The sequence below is a fragment of the Mastigoproctus giganteus genome, chromosome 2 (genome assembly GCF_048544385.1).
Source record: "Mastigoproctus giganteus isolate SK-2022 chromosome 2, ASM4854438v1, whole genome shotgun sequence".
NCBI lineage: Eukaryota > Metazoa > Arthropoda > Arachnida > Uropygi > Thelyphonidae > Mastigoproctus > Mastigoproctus giganteus.
In genome coordinates, this window is record NC_143576.1 from 19,310,705 (window position 1) to 19,331,336 (window position 20,632).

The window sequence follows — 20,632 nt, forward strand, 5'->3', positions numbered from 1 at the left end:
CCTTGAGAAGGTCCCATATCTATGAGCCAATGAACACACCTTCCTTTATTCTGATCTCACTAAGTCTTTAAAATTTTTCCTTGAAGTATTTGAAAGCTGATCCGTTTTGACCCAGGGCCTTAACAAATTGTTTCATAAGTCCCAATTCTATCTGTAGGAGAGGTAACAGGACGTTGGCTCAAGTAGTGGACTATAATAGAATTTTTTTTTTATCTCTGGATCGAGTGATTGCCTTAAAGGCCGGTCTCTTCTTGTGTAATGAGAAAACTGTGCTCTACTGCCCCATTCTCAAAGCAAACAGCAAAATTTTGTATTTTCCTGCTGTATTCTTAACAAGATAGCAATAACTTTTTTTAAGTTACTGCAAATCTGCCATTAGTACTCTTTGCAATTGATGGAGTCAATAAGAAGCTTCATGTTACCACGATTCTTTCCTATCAACTGCATGGCCTATTGGAACTGATGGTAGTACGTTGCCATTATGTAGTAGCACTGATTCTAAACTCAATTTAAAAGAATCTGACATTGTATCAAAAAAAAATTATGGGACTCCTCTTGTCTCGAAACTTTAATAGATATGTTGGGCAGACAACTTGTGTAATCAAGACCCGCTAATATTCGTAAAAATCAGACAAATGCTAAACTACTGTGGTTTTCTCTTGTAGAGAATCTGTGTCCTCATTTTGAATTATATCAATGTTTTGAATTTAAACAAATAGAATAATAAATAGGAATTAAGAAATATTAAAAATAAAAAAATTTTGAAATGTTATATTTAAGTCAGGAAATCTGTTATCTGGAATATTTTTCAGTAACTGCATCCATGTAAGATGTAATCAGAATTGATGGAAATTATTTCAAAGACCTGCTTAATGAGGGAAGAACCATGCAAGAAGACAAAAGAATAAAAACAAGCTTTAACTCTAAATCCATGCATAGCGAACAATTGAAAGTATAATTTCCCCTGAGTAAAAATCCCTCCCTCTTTTCCCACTGCTACACAATATGTAGTAAAAAAAAACAATCATATTTAAAACTTGAAGAGGCAAATTTTTAAAATTTTGTGACTGTACCCCTAAATTAATTGAAACCTCCTGGGGTAGGGGGGATCAAATCAGTTAGTGTTCCCCCATTTTAAGGGGGGGGAATGTTAGGTTCTAGCCTACTGTCACAAGTAAATTCCATTTAAAGCAGAATCTGTTATTTTTGAGGACCAAAATTTGCACTTTGTCTTTTATTATGGTTGCCAAACTAATATGAATGAGGTTAAATTTGTGACTTATTCACTGTTTGAAACAACTTATACACTAACTTCTATTATTGTACCTTTTAATCAAAGGCAAACTTTGTAAAAGTTTTCTTTAGAGAAACAGCACTATCCTTATCTTTTACATCACTATCTGCCATTGTTTCTGGGTAAACAAATTTTAACTCAGTCAAAAAAGTCAGAAAAAATCAATGAGCAGTTTAAAAAAATCCAGTGATGTCAGCAACATGCTTACGTTGTTTACATTTATGTTGCCATCACTGGATTTTTTAAACTGTCCACTGCTTTTTTTCTGACATTTTCACGGAATTAAAATTTGTTTCCCCAGAAACTTGACATAGCCATTGTGTCCAACAGAACTGAATACATTACAACATCATGGAAATCACCAAAGAACCACCACTTGACAGGGATATTTATATGACTTCAAATAAGTGAAATAACATGAATTTAAAAAAAAATGTCTACTTTCCTTTTCTGATTAAAATAAGATTGATTTTTTTATTGATCTTGGCAACTTTATTTCTTTATTGAAAAATTTATATAAAAGTGGACCACTGAAAAGTACATTGTGTGCTCGTAGGAAGGATAAAAAAGTTTCAGAACTAAATTTTTATTTAAGTAACATGACATTTACAGATAAAATATTAAATTTTTCAAAATAAGCCTTGGCTATGTATACATTTTTCCCCCATCAGTTACATAACTGCAAAAAAGTGTCTCACAAGTCAGTTTTTTAAAATTCCTCAATTCGATTCGTTGTGGCTGCCATAACTTCTGCTTCTCTGAAGAACTGTCACCCCTTTAAAGAGTTCCTTAGTTTGGGAAGAACAAAAATCATAAGCAACAAGGATATGTGAATAAGGAAGATGTAAGTCAGACTGTCCGGCAAGGTATCAAAAACTCATTATTGCATGATGAGAAGGGCAGCAGTGTAGCTAGAATTTTTGGGCTGCTATTCAATGACCCCTGAAGGACCCTACCCCCTCTATTTTTATTAACATATAATGTCAGTACCTGACTTTTAAAATTATTTATATGAATTTTAAATAATATTCAACAAATCTTAATCTACAAAAAAAATTTTTAAAAACTTGAAGTTTTTTGAAAAGCACCTGTTGTGACATACATTATTAACAATACACTGTTAATAATGTATAATGTTATAATTAGTTAATTTAGAAATTTGGTTCTTATTTAAAAATTTATCTTCCCTGCCCCTAATTATGTTTGCAAAATCTGTAATTTGTTCTTTAAGGTCCATTTCAGTGGTTATTTTGTGATCAGTAGCTAGTAAAGGGAGATAATTTAATCTAGCTTGCCCTATAGAATTTATTTTGTAGTCTTATTATTTTTAATTTATTAAGTTACCTTTCAACACTAGCTACCAATACAAGAAATGATATAATGTATGGTGGCTTTCTACTATTATATAATAATATTATTATTATTGTTGATATAGTTTCTTTCTATAGTATTTATATGGAAAAAAAAAAATTTTCTTGGGTCTTTATGCTTTGCTAATTTTTGGAACATGGTAGCTATGCCTCTAGAGCAGGAGCACTGTTAGGGAGTAATTTATAATTTTTTCTTGCCCATTGTAAATTACAATTTTTTTTTTCGGATGCTTCTCTCAAGTGTATAATGATTTATAAGTACACTCAAATTAATAGTACGCCCGCTACGGGAATACTGTTCATAAAGAATTATGCCTTTATAGCCAAAAAAGTTTTATGTCTTTGAAGTATAAAGTGTATAAATCAACGAATTATGCCTTTGTAGTCAAGAATAATTATAGAGTAACCTTATCTTTGAGACCTGTCAAACCAGATTTTTTTTTTTCCCTGAGAGAGAGAGAGAGAGAGAGAGAGAGAGAGAGAGAGAGAGAGAGAGAGAGAGAGAGAGAGAGAGAGACATGAAAAAAAACTTTCATTCAGAGGATTAACTTCTGTGTACGTCATAAAGATAACACCGTGTTTTCTCTCCAGTAAGTTTTGTTTTTAGAAATCCTGTATCACAATCAAATTTCAAATAACTATCTTGAAAATTTGCTCCACTATTGTCTCCATCTGTTGGATCTTTTCATATTTAAAATACCAGCTACAATGGCTTGGAAATTTTTTTTTAAATTACTGCCATATGATATTCCAACTTGAGAGGCTCTCTTAAATTCTTATTTAATAAATGACTTATAATGTGAAAGTTTCCATTTGCTCATGTCAAGGTCTTTTACATTGACACATCTTACATCATTATCAACAATATCACATTCATCCTTAAAGTGTCTGTACCACTCAAATACTCTGCCTCTCGATAAAGTTTTCACTACATGTTACAACAGTCAGTAATAGTAATAGTATTTGCCATATGGTGCAAGGAGGCTACTGGCTTTTGCTGCACTGTAAAAAAAAAAAGTAGATAAGAAAATGCAAATTATATGCTTCCCTCCTCACATAGGCAACTATACAATTGACCTTTAAATTTATTCAAACTGTCAGCACCAACTAACCGCAAGGGAAACTTGTTTCAGCAATCAACAACTCGCTGGGTAAAAGAAAACTTCCTACAATCTAATCTAAACCTCAAGCCCTGTAATTTAAATTTATGGCCCCTAGTTCTGGAATTCTTTCTAAGTGAGAATTCCACCTTCATTATTCATTTTACTAATCCCTCTCAGAGGCCTTATAAAACTCAATCAGGTCACCTCTGAGGTACCTAGCTGCCAAGCTCTGTAGCTCACATAATCGGAGACTTTCCTCATATCGCTGTCCTTTTGCAGATCTCACACCATTCAAGTCCAGTCTTTGGACCCTTTTAAGAAGCTCACAGTCTTTTTTTCAGATGAGGTCTCCATACTTGAACACAATATTCCAAATGTGGGCTCAGAGTTGCCTTATACAGTGAGATTATAACCTCCCAATCTCTACAGGATAATGTTCAATAAATCATCGATATGATACCATGCACTTTCCTTGCTGGCTGTTTGCACTGTTCATAAAACTTCATATGTGCCCCTATTGTAACTCCCAGATCCCTTTCCTCCTCCACTGTTTTTAATTCAACCCTAAGAAGTGTATAATTTATTTCGAGGGTTTAGTGTAAAACAACGTTAACTACAAAACTGCATTTTCTTTTTGCAATAATTTCAGTTTTACTTTATACAAATAACAATGCATGTCACGTCATAGAACTGCATCTCTCTAGTACTTTACAATTTAGCTTACATTTCCAGTATACCAAGAAAATGCCAAATGATTTTTTTTTTGTTAATTACAAAAACATCAACTACAAAATGATTTTGTAGTTAACACTGTTTGACACTAAACCCTCAATCTGTGGGTTGCTATTCCCCAAGTGCCACTTCTCTGACCATCTTTGAAGTCTGTGCAAGTCATTCTGAAGGAGCGCTGATTGGCACCGATCATTAATGACTCTGCCAATCTTTACATCATTTGCAAATTTTTATATCACACCTTCTATCCCTTCGTTAATGTCATTTCCCCATGTGTTTCCCTCCCCCACGCAACTGACCACACAACTGGCCAACTGAAAAAATTTGGTGACACAACTGACCTTTAAATATTCCCAAGCTCAATAACCCACAGAAATTAACAACTTTCTGCTAAAAAAAAAAAAAAAAAAAAAAACCTTTTATCTAGTCTAAAACTCTTCCCGCATAATTTAAATTTATGACCTAGTATAATTTATAACCATGAAAATTTCATATTCATTCCCTCTATTAGTAACCAAGGTATCTTCGAGACCCTACCTTACCTAACATAACCTAACTTAACTTAACCCTTGAGTTCAAGGAAGCTCTCATAATTATGGCTAAGGGTTTGCAACTTCATTTGCTGCCATCTATCCAATATAACTGGATAGATCCTGTCCACCCCAGGTGCCTTCCTTATTTTTAACTTCAACAATTTCTCCTCCACTTTGCTCTCAGTTATTACAAAGCACTTAGCTCTCTGTTAGAGTTTGACAAACTTCTGGCCTTCCCCCCATTGAATAACTCCTCATGTGTGAATGTAGATGCAAAATACTCATTCAGTTTATCAGCTACCTGAGCAGGATCATCAACAGTTGAACCATCAATATCCAGTGGACTAATCTGATTCATCCCCTTCCTTCCTTCTAGAGTTTACACAGGTAAAGAACTCTTTGCTGTTTTTCTTTGCATCCTTTGCCAAAGATTTCTTGTAATCTGCCTTTGCCTCCCTAACCTGCAGCAGCACTTTCGAGAGGCAACCAGAGGGTTGTTGTTGTTGTTGTTATTTGGTTTTTAGGAGCATTAGCAACTAAGGCCATATTGCTCCGGGATATGCGGTGGTCATTCCCTGACCTTCCCGCATCCCCCGTATTTGGTGGTGACGGGCTTGAACCCCGGTCTAATCAAGAAGCGTGTGCTGCGCACTGTTGCTCCTTCCCACCTGGCTACGGAGGCGCCTAACCAGAGGGTAATACTCTTGATCTGGTTATTAGCAGTGATCATTCGTGTATTAAGAATTTGCAGATAAAGGAACCACTAGGCGGCAGTGATCACAGTGTACTGATGTGGGATTTACTTAAAGATATAATTACCATCAGGGGTAAAGGAAAGGGTTTTTGCTTCCGTAGAGGTGACTACAGTGGTCTCAGACACTTTTTAATTTCTGTACAGTGGGATCAACTGATGATGTTACCAACAGCAAATTCTAAGTGGGAAGCATTCAAGGAATTAATCATGGAAGCTACTAAAAGTTTCATACCTATTAAGAAATACTATTCAAGGTTTAGGCCTAAATTGTTATCAAATGAATTAATGAGACTCGTGACAGAGAAGAAAAATGCATGGAATGCATATAAATCAAGTGACACAGAAGCCTATGGCAGATATAAGTAATCAAGTCACAAAGGAAGTTAGGCAGGCAAAGGCAGATTACGAGAAATCTTTGGAAAAGGATGCTAAGAAAAACAGCAAGGATTGCTTTACTTATACAGGGTGTCTCAAAAATATTGGTACAAATGTTTAGGGGAGGTAGGTAACATCTAAAGGAATGTGAATCGCATAGGAACCAATAATCAGAAATGTCATTGGAAAGTAGTAGCAGAGGCACAAGAAGCAGAAATGACACAAGACAGTAATTAGTGCAAACATTTATTTCACATAATATTAACAATGGAGTACAAGATAGATACATTTCGTGATGTTACAACAGATGCTCAAAGGTTCCACCATGAGATGCGATGAATGCATGACACTGACGCAGCATGGATTGGCGGACACGGTCGAACACACCTGGAGTTTGACAGTAGCAGCAGTGCAGATGAATCTCGCCACTACATCCATTTCCATCTCCATAGGCAATTCACACACGATAGATTTGAGGGGTCCCCACAGAAAGAAATCAAGGCTTGATAAATCAGGTGAGCGTGGGGGCCAGGCAACGGGTCCACCACGGTCAGTCCATCAACGCCCAAAAAAGCCTGTTCAAGTGGTCACGAACACACCTTCCATAATGGGCAGGTGCCCCGTCATGTTGAAACCAAATGTTGCATCTCACATTTGCTGGAACATTGTCAAGTAACCCAGGTAGAACTTATTCAAGAAAGATCCGATATTTAGCGGAGTTCATGTGGGATGGTAACAGATATGGGCCGACTAAGCAGTTACCGACCATACCTGCCCACACATTTATTATGAATCGATGTTGTCGCATAGGGGCGCACACTGTGTGGGTTTTCGTGAGACCACACGTGAGCACTGTGCTGATTGAATAAGCCTCATCCATGAATAAAACACAGGCTGGAAAATTCAAGTCTTGAACACTTTCTTGGAGAAACCACTGCCCAAAAGCCACATGTGCAGGATGATCTTGGGGGAGCAGTAACTGAACACTTTGGAGATGAAAGGGGTGTAAGGAATTGTCATGCCAGACACGCTGTACACTGCAACGAGACACTCCTAAGGCAGAGGTAATGGCACACATGCTAGTAGTAGGATTATACTGGATGGCATTCAACACACTTTCTTCCATGACAGGAGTTAGCGTCGAACATGGTCTACCCACACTACTCCTGTTACCTCTAAATGACCCATAATCGCACAATTTTTGATGCACACACGCAAACAAATGGTGGTCCGGTACATGTCTGTCTGGGAAGCGTTCTCCATAAATTCGTTGAGCAGCTCGTCCATTGCCCTCTGCTAATCCATACACTAGGTGCATGTCTGCCAGCTCACAGTTCATATATCAATGTATGCTCTTCGTGCGGCGACTACCGTGCCGTATACCAACTTACGGTGACATTTCCGGTGATGGGTTCTTATGCAATTCACATTCCTTTAGATGTTACCTACCTCCCCTAAATGTTTATATCAATATTTTTGAAACACCCTGTATAAACTCTAAAAGGAAGGAGATGAATCTGATTGGTCCACTTGATACGAATGGTTCGACTGTTGATGATCCTGCTCAGACAGCAAACAAACTGAATGGGTATTTTGCATCTACATTCACACATGAGGAGTTATTAAGGATTGAAAATGCCAGAAGGTTATCCTCTCTTGAGAAACGGTGCCTTAACGTGGCGAGAGAGTTTGTGTACGTTGAAGAAACTGAAAGCTATACCGTCGGGAGCTATATGCTCCCAGAAGGGCCTCCCATGGCGGAAAGGTTTCAGTGGAGACGTCAGACGAAACCCGTTTCAAAAGGTCCACACATGACCTTTTCAACTAAATTGTGATCCAAGAAAGCAACGGGAAACTACTTGGATTATCCTTCCCTTGAAAACTTCAATGATAGCAAGCAAAATAAACCACGGCCCCGAGTTTCGGCGTCCCTTGAATGGGACAGGGGTGCTAAGAATCTCCGAGCTTGCGTCGAAGAATTTTCTGAAACTAGCTACATGGAATGTTAGAAACGTCAAACTACACAATGAAAAATTAGAGCAAATACACCGCTTCAAGTATCTCGGAGTACTCATTGATGACCAGCTGAACCATGAGGCCAAAATCAAAAGCAGAATTGAACAAGCCAGGCAGGCATTCACCAAGTGGAAAACCCTCCTCACCGACAGAAGCTTGAACATCATGCTCAAATTACGCACATTGAAATGCTACATCTGGCCAATACTGCTCTACGGTGTAGAAACCTGGACTCTAACATCAGCCACTACAAAAAAGCTCCAGGCCTTCGAAATGTGGCTCTACCGAAGAATGCTGAAAATCCCGTGGACAGCCAAGATAACCAACATAAAGGTCCTGCAGGACATGCACACAGAACAGGACCTGCTCAAAACCATCATCAGCAGGAAATGCAAATACCTAGGTCACATCGCTAGGAACCAACAAAAATATCACCTACTACCACTCATACTAGAGGGAAAGATCGAAGGCAAGAAACGCCCAGGCAAACCGAAAATGGCATGGCTAGATAACATCAACACCTGGCTTCACATGACAACAGCACAAATTCTACACACAGTGCTAGACAGAGGACAATATCAAAACGAAGTCGCAAACGCCATTCGGCAGCATTAAAAGAAGAAGAAGAAGAAGGTTATTAAATTGTAGCAGGGTTACAATTTTGTAATAACTGATTTGGTTATCAAATTGTAGTAATTTTGTAATTTGGTAATAAAATTGTAGCAGGGTTAATTATTTTGTAATAACTGAAAGCAAAGTGGAGGAGAAATTGTTGAAGTTAAACATAAGAAAGGCATCTGGTGCAGATGGGATCTATCCAGTTATATTAAAGGACACGGTAAACGAAGTAAGCAAATCCTTAGCCATAATTATGAGAGCATCCTTGGACTCAGGGAAGGTCCCCACAGACTGGAGATGTGCAAATGTATCCCCAATTCACAAAGAGGGATAGAAGGGTGACATGAGTACTTACAGACCAGTTAGTTTAACTTCTGTTCCGGCTAAAATGATGGAGTCACTGGTTAAAGATGCATTGCAGGATCATCTAGACAAGACTTCAGCTATAGCTCGGACACAGCATGGTTTTGTTAAGGGGAATTCATGCCTGACCAATTTGATTGGATACTATGATGCAGTCACAAAGGAACTGGATGCAGGAAATAACTTTGATATTATATACTTCGATCTTAGAAAGGCTTTTGATACTGTTGCACATGGAAAACTGCTGCACAAATTGGAGCAGTGTGGCATTAGAGGCAAATTGCTGCTGTGGATAAAGGGGTGGCTGGGGGGGAGAAGACAGAGTGGTAATCAATGGACACTGCTCGTCGTGGACTAATGTTATTAGTGGAGTCCCTCAGGGCTCAGTGTTGGGTCCATTATTGTTTTCTGTATTCATAAATGATATTGATGAGGGTATATCAAGCTTAATGTCGAAATTTGCAGACGATACAAAGGTAGGCAGGGTTGTCAAGGACACTACTGACACTATGCTGCTGCAACAGGATCTGGAAAGGTTGAGCAGATGGGCTGAGAGGTGGCAAATGAAGTTTAACATTGACAAATGTAAAGTACTACATATGGGAAACAGCAACCCCAGAGCAACGTATCAACTCTGTGGTACTACACTGACAATGGTAGAGAATGAAAGGGACCTGGGGGTGGTTGTGCAGGCAGATATGAAGTTCTTTGAGCAGTGTAGACGGGCGGCAAGAGTAGTTCATGGTGTATTGTCAATGATATATAGGAATTTTTCTAGCAGGGATAAGGAGGTGATTATTCCCTTGTATAAGGCAATGGTCAGGCCACACCTAGAGTACTGTATACAGGTCTGGAGGCCTCATTTCAAGAAGGATGTAGAGTTGCTGGAACGAGTACAGAGAAGGGCAACAAGATTAGTGAATGGAAGAAAGCGGTGCTCTTACGAAGAAAGGCTTAAGTTTTGCAAATTAGTGTCTGGAGACTAGGCACCAGCGAGGTGATCTGATAGAGGTGTATAAGGCCTTGAATGGTTTGAGCATGCTCAATGCTGATGGGATTCTTCCTCTCGCTCAGAATAATCACCTGAGAGGGCATAAATTCAAATTGAGGAAAGACAGATGTAGGATAGACGTGTGGAAATTTGCCTTTAGCCAGCGGGTGGTTGGTTGGTGGAACAGACTTCCATCCCTTGTCGTGGAAGTTGATAGCCTAAATAAGTTTAAGGCTCAGCTGGACAGGTATTTTGAACGAACAGAGGGGTGAAGTGGAAGTGGTTTTTTTTTTTTTTTTTTTTTGGCTGATGCTGCATAAGCTTGCTTTCTTGCATCAAATGCCTCTACTAATGCTAATGCTTCAACGTCTCGAAAATCTTCTACCAATTCCTTAAATGCTGATCTTCAGGTAATTCTCCAGTGGGGTAAAGACAACTTAGTTGATTTCAACATTTCTAAAACTCAGTCTTGTCTTATATCTCGCAAAAGGATTCTTCTGCTCCTATGCTTACCTTTAGTGACACTCCGATTTCTAGGCAAAATGATATATCTCTTTTGGGAATTACTCTGACTTCTAACCTCTCTTGGCACAAGCACATTACTAATACTGCTTCCTCTGCATCTAAAAAACTTGGTTTTCTCTTTCGCTTTCAGCATTACTTTTCTTCCAAACAGCTGCTCATTCTGTATAAATTGCAAATCCGCCCTGCCATGGAATATTGTTCCCACATCTGGGGTGGTGCCCCCAAAACCTCTCTTAGGCTTCTTGATTCCATTTAGAAGAGGACAGTTAGGTTAATTAATGATTCATCTCTAACAGTCTCTCCACTCGCTGTCTCATAGACATACTGTTTCTGCTGCATGCCTCTTCTACAGATACTTCAATGGTCACTGTTCTTCTGAATTGGCTTCTATAATTCCCACGCTCTCTTTCAAAACAGTCCAAACACGTGCCGCCACCAGCCAACATCCATTTACTGTCCAACTTCAAACTCACACAACCAACTTTTCATCTTCTTCATTTATTCATTCAACTGCCATTTTCTGGAACAACCTTCCTTCACACATATTTCCTGAAAATTACAGTCTACAGGAGTTCAAGTCCAATGTCAACAAATATCTTCTTTCGACTTCTCAACCTCCAACCCAAGCACGGTACTAAGTACTATAGGTTCTAATACCTCTCGTGTTTGGGGTTTACATAAAAAAAAAAAAATTGCTACAATGGATAAAAGGATGGTTGAGTGGAAGAAGACAGAGGGTGGTAATCAATGTGGTGCTCTTTGTGGACTAATGTTATTAGTGGAGTCACACAGGGTTTGGTGTTGGGTCCACTGTTGTTTTGTTTATTTATCAATGATATTAATGAAGGTATATCAGACTTAGTGTCGAAGTTTGCAGATGATACAAAGGTTGGCATGGCATGGTTGCTAATGACAGTAATGGCAGTGTGCTACTGAAACAGGATCTAGAAAATTTGGGCAGATAGGCTGAGAAGTGGCAAGTGAAGTTTAACCTTGACAAATGCAAAGTACTGGATATGGGTAGAAGTAACCCCAGAAAAACGTACCAAATGTGTGGTACTACACTTACGGTGGTAGAAAATGAAAAAGACCTGGGAGTAATCATACAGTCAGATATAAAGTTTTCTGAGCAATGCAGACAGGCTGTCAGGGCAGGTCATGGGGTTTTGTCAATGATAAATAGGAATTTTGGTAGCAGGTAAAAGGAGGTGATTGTTTCTCTGTATAAGGCAATGGTGGCCACCACGCCTTGAGTACTGCAAACAGGTCTTGAGGCCTCATTTTAGGAAGGATGTGATTTGCTTCAGCGTGTACAGAGAATGGCAACAAGAGGAATGAAGGGATCCTCTTACCAAGAGAGGCTTAAGTTCTGCAAATTGCAATGGCTAGAGACTAAGCATCTGCGAGGTGATGTGATTGAGGTATATAAGGCCTTGAATGTGCTGAGTATGCTGAATTCTGATGGGATACTTCCACTTGTTCAAATAACAAACCTAAGGGGGCATAAATTCAAATTAAGGAAAGACAGATGTTGAATAGATGTGCGGAAATTTGCCTTTAGCCAGGGGGGTGGTTAATTGCTGGAACAAACATCCATCTGTCATTGTGGAAGTTGATAGGTTAAATAAATTTAAGGAGGAGCTGGACAAACATTTAGAGAGAATTGTTTTGTAAATTTTTTTGTTGGCTGATGCTGCATAAGCTCACACACTTGCTTTCTTGCATCACATGCCACTACTACTGCTACTACTACCTCCTTTGTAACTTGGTTACAGACCAGCTTATATCTATCATAGGCTTCCATGTCATCCATTAATTTATATGTATCCCACACATTTTTCTTCTCTGCCGCATGTCTCATTGCTGACCGGGCTAGCCGAGTGGGTAAAGTACCTGCCCGGCAACCCAAAGGTCGTGGGTTCGATTCCCGCCTCGGGCTTGGATCAAAGTACTGCAAAAACCTTGGGAGGTGCAATATGGCCACAGAAGCCGATGCGCCAACAACTACCAAATCAAAAAAAAAAAAAAAAAAAAACATGTCTCATTAGTTCATCTGACATTCATTTAGGCCTAAACCTAGAACAATATTTCTTAGCTGGTATGTAAAGCCTAGTAGCTTCCAAGATTAATTCTTAGAATGCTTCCCATTTTGAAATTTCTGTTGGTAACATCATCAGTTGGTCCCACTGTATAGAATTTAAATACTGTCTCAGACCACTGTAGTCACCTTTAGGAAAGCAAAAACACTTCCCTTTACCCCTGATGGTAGTTACCTCTTTGAGTAAATCCCACTTCAGCACACTGTGATCACTGCCACTTAGTGGTTCCTTTATCTGCAGATTCTTAATGCATGAATAATCACTACTGATAATCAGATCATGAGTATTACTCCCTCTAGTTGCCTCCCAAATATGCTGCTGATAGTGTGAGAGTGACTAACCCACAAATTCCAGTCAATATCTGGGAAATTAAAATCCCCCATTATAAGACTCTTTGATTTACTGGCCCACTCAATTTCCCCGTAAGTTGTTTATTATACTCATCAAAGTCATTAGGCCTATAACACACTCCTACTCTCAATTTTGATTTCCCAGTGCTTATGTCACACCAAACTGACTTGACACTGCAATGTCCAGCCATGTTGACTGGCTGTACTTCCTTGGATTTTATGTTTCTTAACTAATACCATAACCCCTCCTCCTTTCCTATCCTGTTTATCCTTCCTTACGCATTGTACTCCCCAAATTCCATTTCTGCATTCCTTATATCTGTACATATCGTAGGTATTCAAGTCAATTGGTCAAGTTCTTGTGGGTGTGTAACTGTTTGTGGGTAGAATTTTAGTTGAATGATGCCAATACAATGGAGAACTGACTCGAGTGGTGCTTGCTATTCATAATTTTATCCACAAATTATTAATTTATAAAAATTCATAAATTAATAAAATTATATGAGGAAACTCTCCTTTTGAGCTTTTACGCTTCCAAATATATAAAGGGATTCCAAATTATTGAAGTGATTTCTGAGAGCATGCCATTATCTATTTTATTGTTGTTGAGGAATTCTATGAGTTACTGCTTCACACGTTTTTCTAAAACACCCTCATGGTATCTGTTTCAGAGACTATGAGGACACACTTAAGGATCAATTCCGTCAGTTTAATTCCAAAATCATTCCCACCAATCACCCTGTATACAATACTTTGTACAGAATGGCAATATTCCCATTTGAAAGGTTTCTCTATAGGAAGACAAAAATAGGACCTACAATCAATGAGTTTGTAATATTTTAGAAAAAATTAATTGTGTGTTAATCAGTAGATCATGTAACTAAATGTATCATTAATTCACCTGTCTTCTACTGAGGAGTTTCCAAGATAAGGGTATGTAACGTACAATATATATATTATTTTTTTTTTACTCTAGGGGCTCACATCTGGTGAGTATGGGCTTAGCAAACCTAGACTCCTGAGCTGGATATAATCATTCTTCTCTTTCTTGCCGATTCTCTTCTGCTTCTGACTCTCTCTCTCTCTCTCTCTCTCTCTCTCTCTCTCTCTCTCTCTCTCTCTCTCTCTCTCTCTCTCTCTCTCTCTCTCTCTCTCTCTCTCTCTCTCTCTCAGGGTAAGGCAGGAATTTTTTTTTTTTTGGCTGGCACAGCATAAGCCTCAGGCTTCCTTGCACCATACGGCTAATAATAATAATAATAAAAAATTCCTTGACTAGTTTGGCAAAACTTGTTTTGGATAATGCTCATATTGACTGTTGATAATGATTATACTAGCCAACAAAAAATATTTTTTCTTATACCTCTGCAATGAAAATATGTGATTCTGGAAGAAATAAACGCACCGATTCCGAAAATCACCATAAAAAGTCTCTACCATGTCTACATCAAAAGATGTACCAACGTTTAATGTTAAAATAAAGGGATATATAAGTATAATTCAAGTTTGTAATACAAGTGTAAAAAAATATTATACATTCTCTATATTTAACTTCGGAAAAAATATCATAAATCATTTCAAAACAGTTATATTTTAATAATATACAATCAGAATTCCTTAATCAGCAGTCCTTAAAAATGTTTGCTACTAAAGGATTTTCTCTTGTATTCCTGCTTACTCACCCTCACAAGGAACCAGCAGTAATCCCCCATCATTACAGGATCCCAGCAACCTTGGTACCGCTTTTCCATTGTGGAAATATCTTGATGAAGCCGCTCTCACTTGTTCATCACTCACATTTCCCAGATTTTTGGGGAAAAATCCGAGATGGGAATGAAGAAAATGAATTTTCAACAACATTCGACAGCCCATGTTTTTGTAGCACTCGAGTAAATGAGACACCAACATTTCATAGTTTTCTTCTTTCCTATTACCCAAAAAAACCATATATTACTGTCTTAAATGATCACCAAACTGCCAACTCAACCTCTTTTAACTGGGTTTCAAACATATTGTCTATCAGGAGTTTCTTAATTTGGGGTTCTACAAAAATTCCTTCCTTAATTTTGGCATATGTTAAATTAGGAAACACACTTCTTAAGTATGCAAAATCCATTACTTCTTTATCTAGTCCCTTTACGAAATTTTTCATCAATCCAAGTTTGAAGTGCAAGGGTAAAAGAAGAACTTTGTTTCATTGCACTAAAGGAATATATTTTCTATTACATTGTCCTGGTATGAATTCGTCCCGCTTGTCCCAATGTTGCACAATATAATGTTCTTCTGCTGCACAGTGTCCCACAACACAGAAAAACAACATTTTTTGAAACCCTCCTGCAAACCAACAAGCAAACCAATAACCTTAAAATCACTGCATATGTTCCAACCATAATCCTGGTATTTTATAGCATCTCTAAGAATGAAATGCAGGAACTGGTGGAAATTCGTTGCAATTATTAAGCAAAACTGCTTTTAAACTTAATTTTGAGGTCTCTACGAATAAACGCATTCATCTGACTTATGCACGACATCTAGTTCTTTCAGAAGTCCAATAATGTCTTTGCAAAAATACATACTGTCCTCCACAGCAAAATATTTCAAAAACTTTGCATGTCTTTTTTGAAACACTAATATTCCACTGCTGTAACCTAGAACCTAACAGTTTAGCTTGTTCTTTCGGCAAATTTAAATCTTGAACCAAATCATTCAACTCATCTTGTTTGATTAAATGTACCTCACACCTGAACGTACTGGCTGATAGGCGACATCTTGTGAAGTGGTAGGAGAGCTACACCCTCCTACTCTTAAGGGGCTGTTTACGTTTGGAAGATAGATTTACAACCCTGAGAACATGTCACGATCAGTTAATACTTGGCAAACCTTGGCATAGCCTATAAAAATCCTCACCAAAAACGCTGTGTGCTCTCTTCAAATGGTAAATTGTTGCATCAGAATTTGAACCTAAGAACCATAGGTAGAAGTATGATTATGTTTATTACAAGAAAACCAAGGCCAGAATCGATTGCTAAAATTAAGAGAATTAGCTTATATTTGTTAAAATAAATCAGTATGTCACAAGTTACTGGCTAGGTTATGTGAAATTGGTATATTTTGACATATTGGCATAACTGTGACATGATATGAAACCATCACGGTGATTTTCGAAATCTACATATAAAAACTGGTTAAAAACAGCATATAAATTCTTAGAGGTAAAAATTGTGTTGGTTAGTGTTATCATTCTGATAATCAATATCAAACACTAATCTAATTAATAAAAAAAAACTCTCATTTACAGGTTTAAAAAAAAATCAAAGTTGTATGTGTCAATTAATTTAGACATACCAACTAAGGATGATAATTGTAGAATTAGAAGGGAGTTTGTTAACAGCTGGCAATTAACTTGGTCCAATGCAGAAGTTGGTAGAATTACTTTTAGTTACTTTCCTAACATGTCAGATTTTACCAAGCAACAGTCGGCTTGGTTTTGCCCAGGTGTGAATGTATCTTTTCTTCTAACAGGGCATGGCAGCTTGAACTCCAAATTGTTCACTCTGGTTGGCTGCCTTTCCATTATGTAAGTGTGGTGCTCCTCAGACCATGGAGCATTTAATATTTGACTGTTATCTCTATATAGACTTAAGAAATAATATACAGCTTCTTACAGAAGTGTAAAATGAAGATGACCTATCATGTTTTGTCAATGATAAAGAAAATTTCCTAGCTTTTTCTAATTTTGCAGATAAATTGTTTGCATGTAGGAAGAGACTAATTGGAGTCTCTTCTATGTAAAAACATAGTAGCACCTTGTCAGCATTTTATAATTCAATATCATATTTATAACATGCATAGCCAACTTTTCCTCTGTACACAAAACCGCTATCTATATCCTGATAGTCTTTACAAGTCACATCTTGACAGGAACCACTAATACAACAAACAGACAACCTCTCTGTTAAATCTACTAAATCCAATTTAATATTTATAATGAAGTCTACGAAACTAAACATCGTTGCCATCGTGGAACCAACATATTTACTTAAGAAAAGAAAACTAAGGACTTATTTACAGAAAACATATTTAATGGACAAAATATAATAGTTCTTGTCCTTGAACACAAACTCTGGATTACTTGGCATTACTCTTTACAGATCAACTCCAATTCAACATCATTATCTTGTTTTGTCAATGATAAAAAAAATTTCTTAGCTTTTTCTAATTTTGCAGATAAATTGTTTGCACGTAGGAAGAGACTAATTGGAGTAATACTTTTGAAATGGTGTTAATTAATGTAATGGACTGTTATTTATAGTTTTGGATTTTCTGATTAAGTTCCCCAGGAGTGGTGATCGTACTTACTTAGCTAATAGTAAACATTGTATATAGGCACCTTTTTTTTTTATTTATTAATTTTTTTTATTATTATTTTTATTTTTTTTTTATTATTATTATTTTTTTTTTATTATTATTATTTTTTTCCTCACTCTATAAACTATTGTAAACTTCTTTTCCATTTCATGGAAGGTATCTTCCCTTTATCTTCCATCCAACCTCCCATCCCTTCCAATCCCCATACTTCAAAATTTTTATCACCACTTCCTTTCCTTAAACACCTTGGGGCTCCCAGGCTTACCTGATAGCCCAAGTGAGAGTCTCAGCTAGAAAGTGGACCCTGGCACGCCTCCTCGTGGCCAAGGTTGGGAGTTAGGGGACCAGGTGTCCCCTAACTGCAAAGTCGCCAGGTGCACTCAACATAACGAGACACATACATACTTACACACCTACATACATACACTTGCCGGCCTTGGCCTTTTCAGATACTACAGCGACATATAGGGGAAACCCTGGAGACCGCAATTGAAACAAATACGCCTTGACCTTATATGTCTCACGTGAGACATACAACTTTAATTTATTTAGTCCAAATTAATATTTTAAATTCTCATGTGGAATTTTATGTAGGTGTTCCATCTCCAATGGAACACCTACATATCAATTTATAAAAATAAAATAAGAAAACACACAAATTCAAACCTGTCTTCTGGCGGTTCTGCTTTGTTTAACTTAAAATCCTCATCAACAGCAATTTCATGTGCTAACACCATATTAGTAACACCATTAGCTGTTTTGATAATGTCTTCCAAAGAAACAAAATTTGGAGGTGATGCTGCTGCCATAAATAAATAAAAATGCATAGATTAATTATACATTGCATGCCTAAAACATTCAGTAACAAAATCTCTCTCTCTCTCTCTCTCTCTCTCTCTCTCTCTCTCTCTCTCTCTCTCTCTCTCTCACACACACACACACACACACACACAAGTTCCAGTAGTCTGAAAACACATCAAGACCAAAAATAAGTTTAAAAAAAATTGCACTTTACCATGTGAACATTGTTTTAATTAGCTTATTAGTAAGGTTAAAACTTCAAACTTTGCTCTAATCTGTTCCAATTTTCAAATTAAAAAGCAGCTACATTTTGTAATTCCATACTGAATTCTGTCTTCAGGCTATTCGAACTTAATTGTAGAGATTAACAAACTTGAACCACTTTACATTTCTTTACTGCAAACCCAACTGCAAAACCCAAAACTTGGCCTGAAGATGGAATTTAATATATAATTTGATATGGAATTCAAAAATTGTTGAATTTGATTTAGATGCTGGAGCAGATTAAGACAAAGTCATATAATTTTAATCTTTCCCTACCATTAAACTAATTTGTTTCCTTGATATGTCCATCTCCAAGTCAACATGGCCAAAAATATTTTGGCCATGTTGACGTATTTTATAGCCAAAAATATTTTGGCCATAAAATACGATGTTCATGAATCAAATACCAAAATTGAATAACATTATTTTTAAATATAGGATTAAATAAATAAATAAATAAATATCTGTTTATTGAATGTAAATAAATTTAGATACTCTCATGGCAAAGGCCATGAAGGGTTTACAGAGATACAGGACACATATACAATAATATACAGGACACATATACAATATACAATAATATAAAGGACACATATACAATCAATTGCATAACCATACAATCCATAAATTTACACAAACATAAACATATTACAGTTATAGAGCACATAAATGTAAATACTAAATACCAATCCAATGATAAGACAGATGGAAATTTATTCAACTGTGGAGAGATATTTCCATGCAGAAGTTTAAATAAAATAAAATTTGCACACATTAACAGCATCTGATTTTCAATCACTGGGCCAATTCTGCTACCACTAAAGACTGCTGCTGAGCACTAGGTGATAATGCTTTGGCCTGTGTTCAACTCAGAGATAAATACTGTTATCCACAGTTCTGCCTAAGCTATTAGTATCTTTTTAAATTGCATGGTATCACCTGAACATGTGAATCTGCTATACACTTAAAATCCAAGGCACTGCCAGGACAATAGAAAAAAAAATGTCAAACTGTGAATAATGTACTTTGTCAAAATGGACATGCAAGGTGTATGGAAATAAAACTTCTATTTAAACACAACTATTATGTGTGTCTTTAACATAATGCATAACAGGACTGCATTTGTCCTGAGCAATAAAATGCTATAGGGTTGATAAAGAACATATTTCAACACAGAAATTGAAATAAAATAAAGTAGGTATGTATAACTTGCATTTGATTTTCAATCATTAGCATCAGCAAAGGCATATGATGCAAGAAAGCAACCTTATATAGCATCAGCCAAAAAAAAAGCCAAACACCCTTCTCCTTTTACCCATCCACTCACTCCAAATGTCTGTCTAGTTCTGCCTTGAATCTATTTAAGCTATCAACTTCTACAATGACAGATGGAAGTTTGTTCCAGCAATGTTATTAGTGGAGTCCCACAGGGTTCGGTGTTAGGTCCACTGTTGTTTTGTATATTTATCAATGATATTGATGAAGGTATATCAGGCTTACTGTCGAAGTTTGCAGATGATACAAAGGTTGGCAGGGTTGTTAATGACAGTAATGGCAGTGTGCTACTGCAACAGGATCTAGAAAATTTGGGCAGATGGGCTAAAAAGTGGCGACTGAAGTTTAACCTTGACAAATGCAAAGTACTGCATATGGGTAGAAGTAACCCCAGAGAAACGTACCAACTGTGTGGTACTACACTTAAGGTGGTAGAAAATAAAGACCTGGGAGTAATTGTGCAGTCAGATATGAAGTTTTCTGAGCAATGCAGACAGGCTGCCAGGGCAGGTCATGGGGTTTTGTCAATGATATATAGGAATTTTACTAGCAGGGAAAAGGAGGTGATTATCCCTCTGTATAAGGCAATGGTCAGGCCACGCCTTGAATACAGGTCTGGAAGCCTCATTTTAGGAAGGATGTAGATTTACTTGAGCGTGTACAGAGAAGGGCAACAAGATTGGTGAGGGGAATGAAGGGATCCTCTTACCAAGAGAGGCTTAAGTTCTGCAAATTGCAGTGGCTGGAGACTAGGCACCTGCGCGGTGATCTGATTGAGGTCTATAAGGCCTTGAATGGGTTGAG

General features: G+C 37.3%; 1 protein-coding gene across 3 annotated transcripts in view; it reads right to left on the reverse strand.

Moving 5' to 3' along the window:
• The window catches only part of LOC150089194 (T-complex protein 11-like protein 1), a 177,383-nt gene that overhangs the window by 123,844 nt on the left and 32,907 nt on the right, over nucleotides 1-20,632 (reverse strand). For 2 of the 3 annotated variants that reach the window (XM_090388342.1, XM_090388335.1), the window contains exon 3: nucleotides 18,155-18,290. In XM_090388342.1, the coding sequence (XP_090244468.1) occupies nucleotides 18,155-18,290 (136 nt within the window). The remainder of the gene's footprint in view (nucleotides 1-18,154; nucleotides 18,291-20,632) is intronic. The other variant, XM_090388351.1, reaches the window with a different exon arrangement.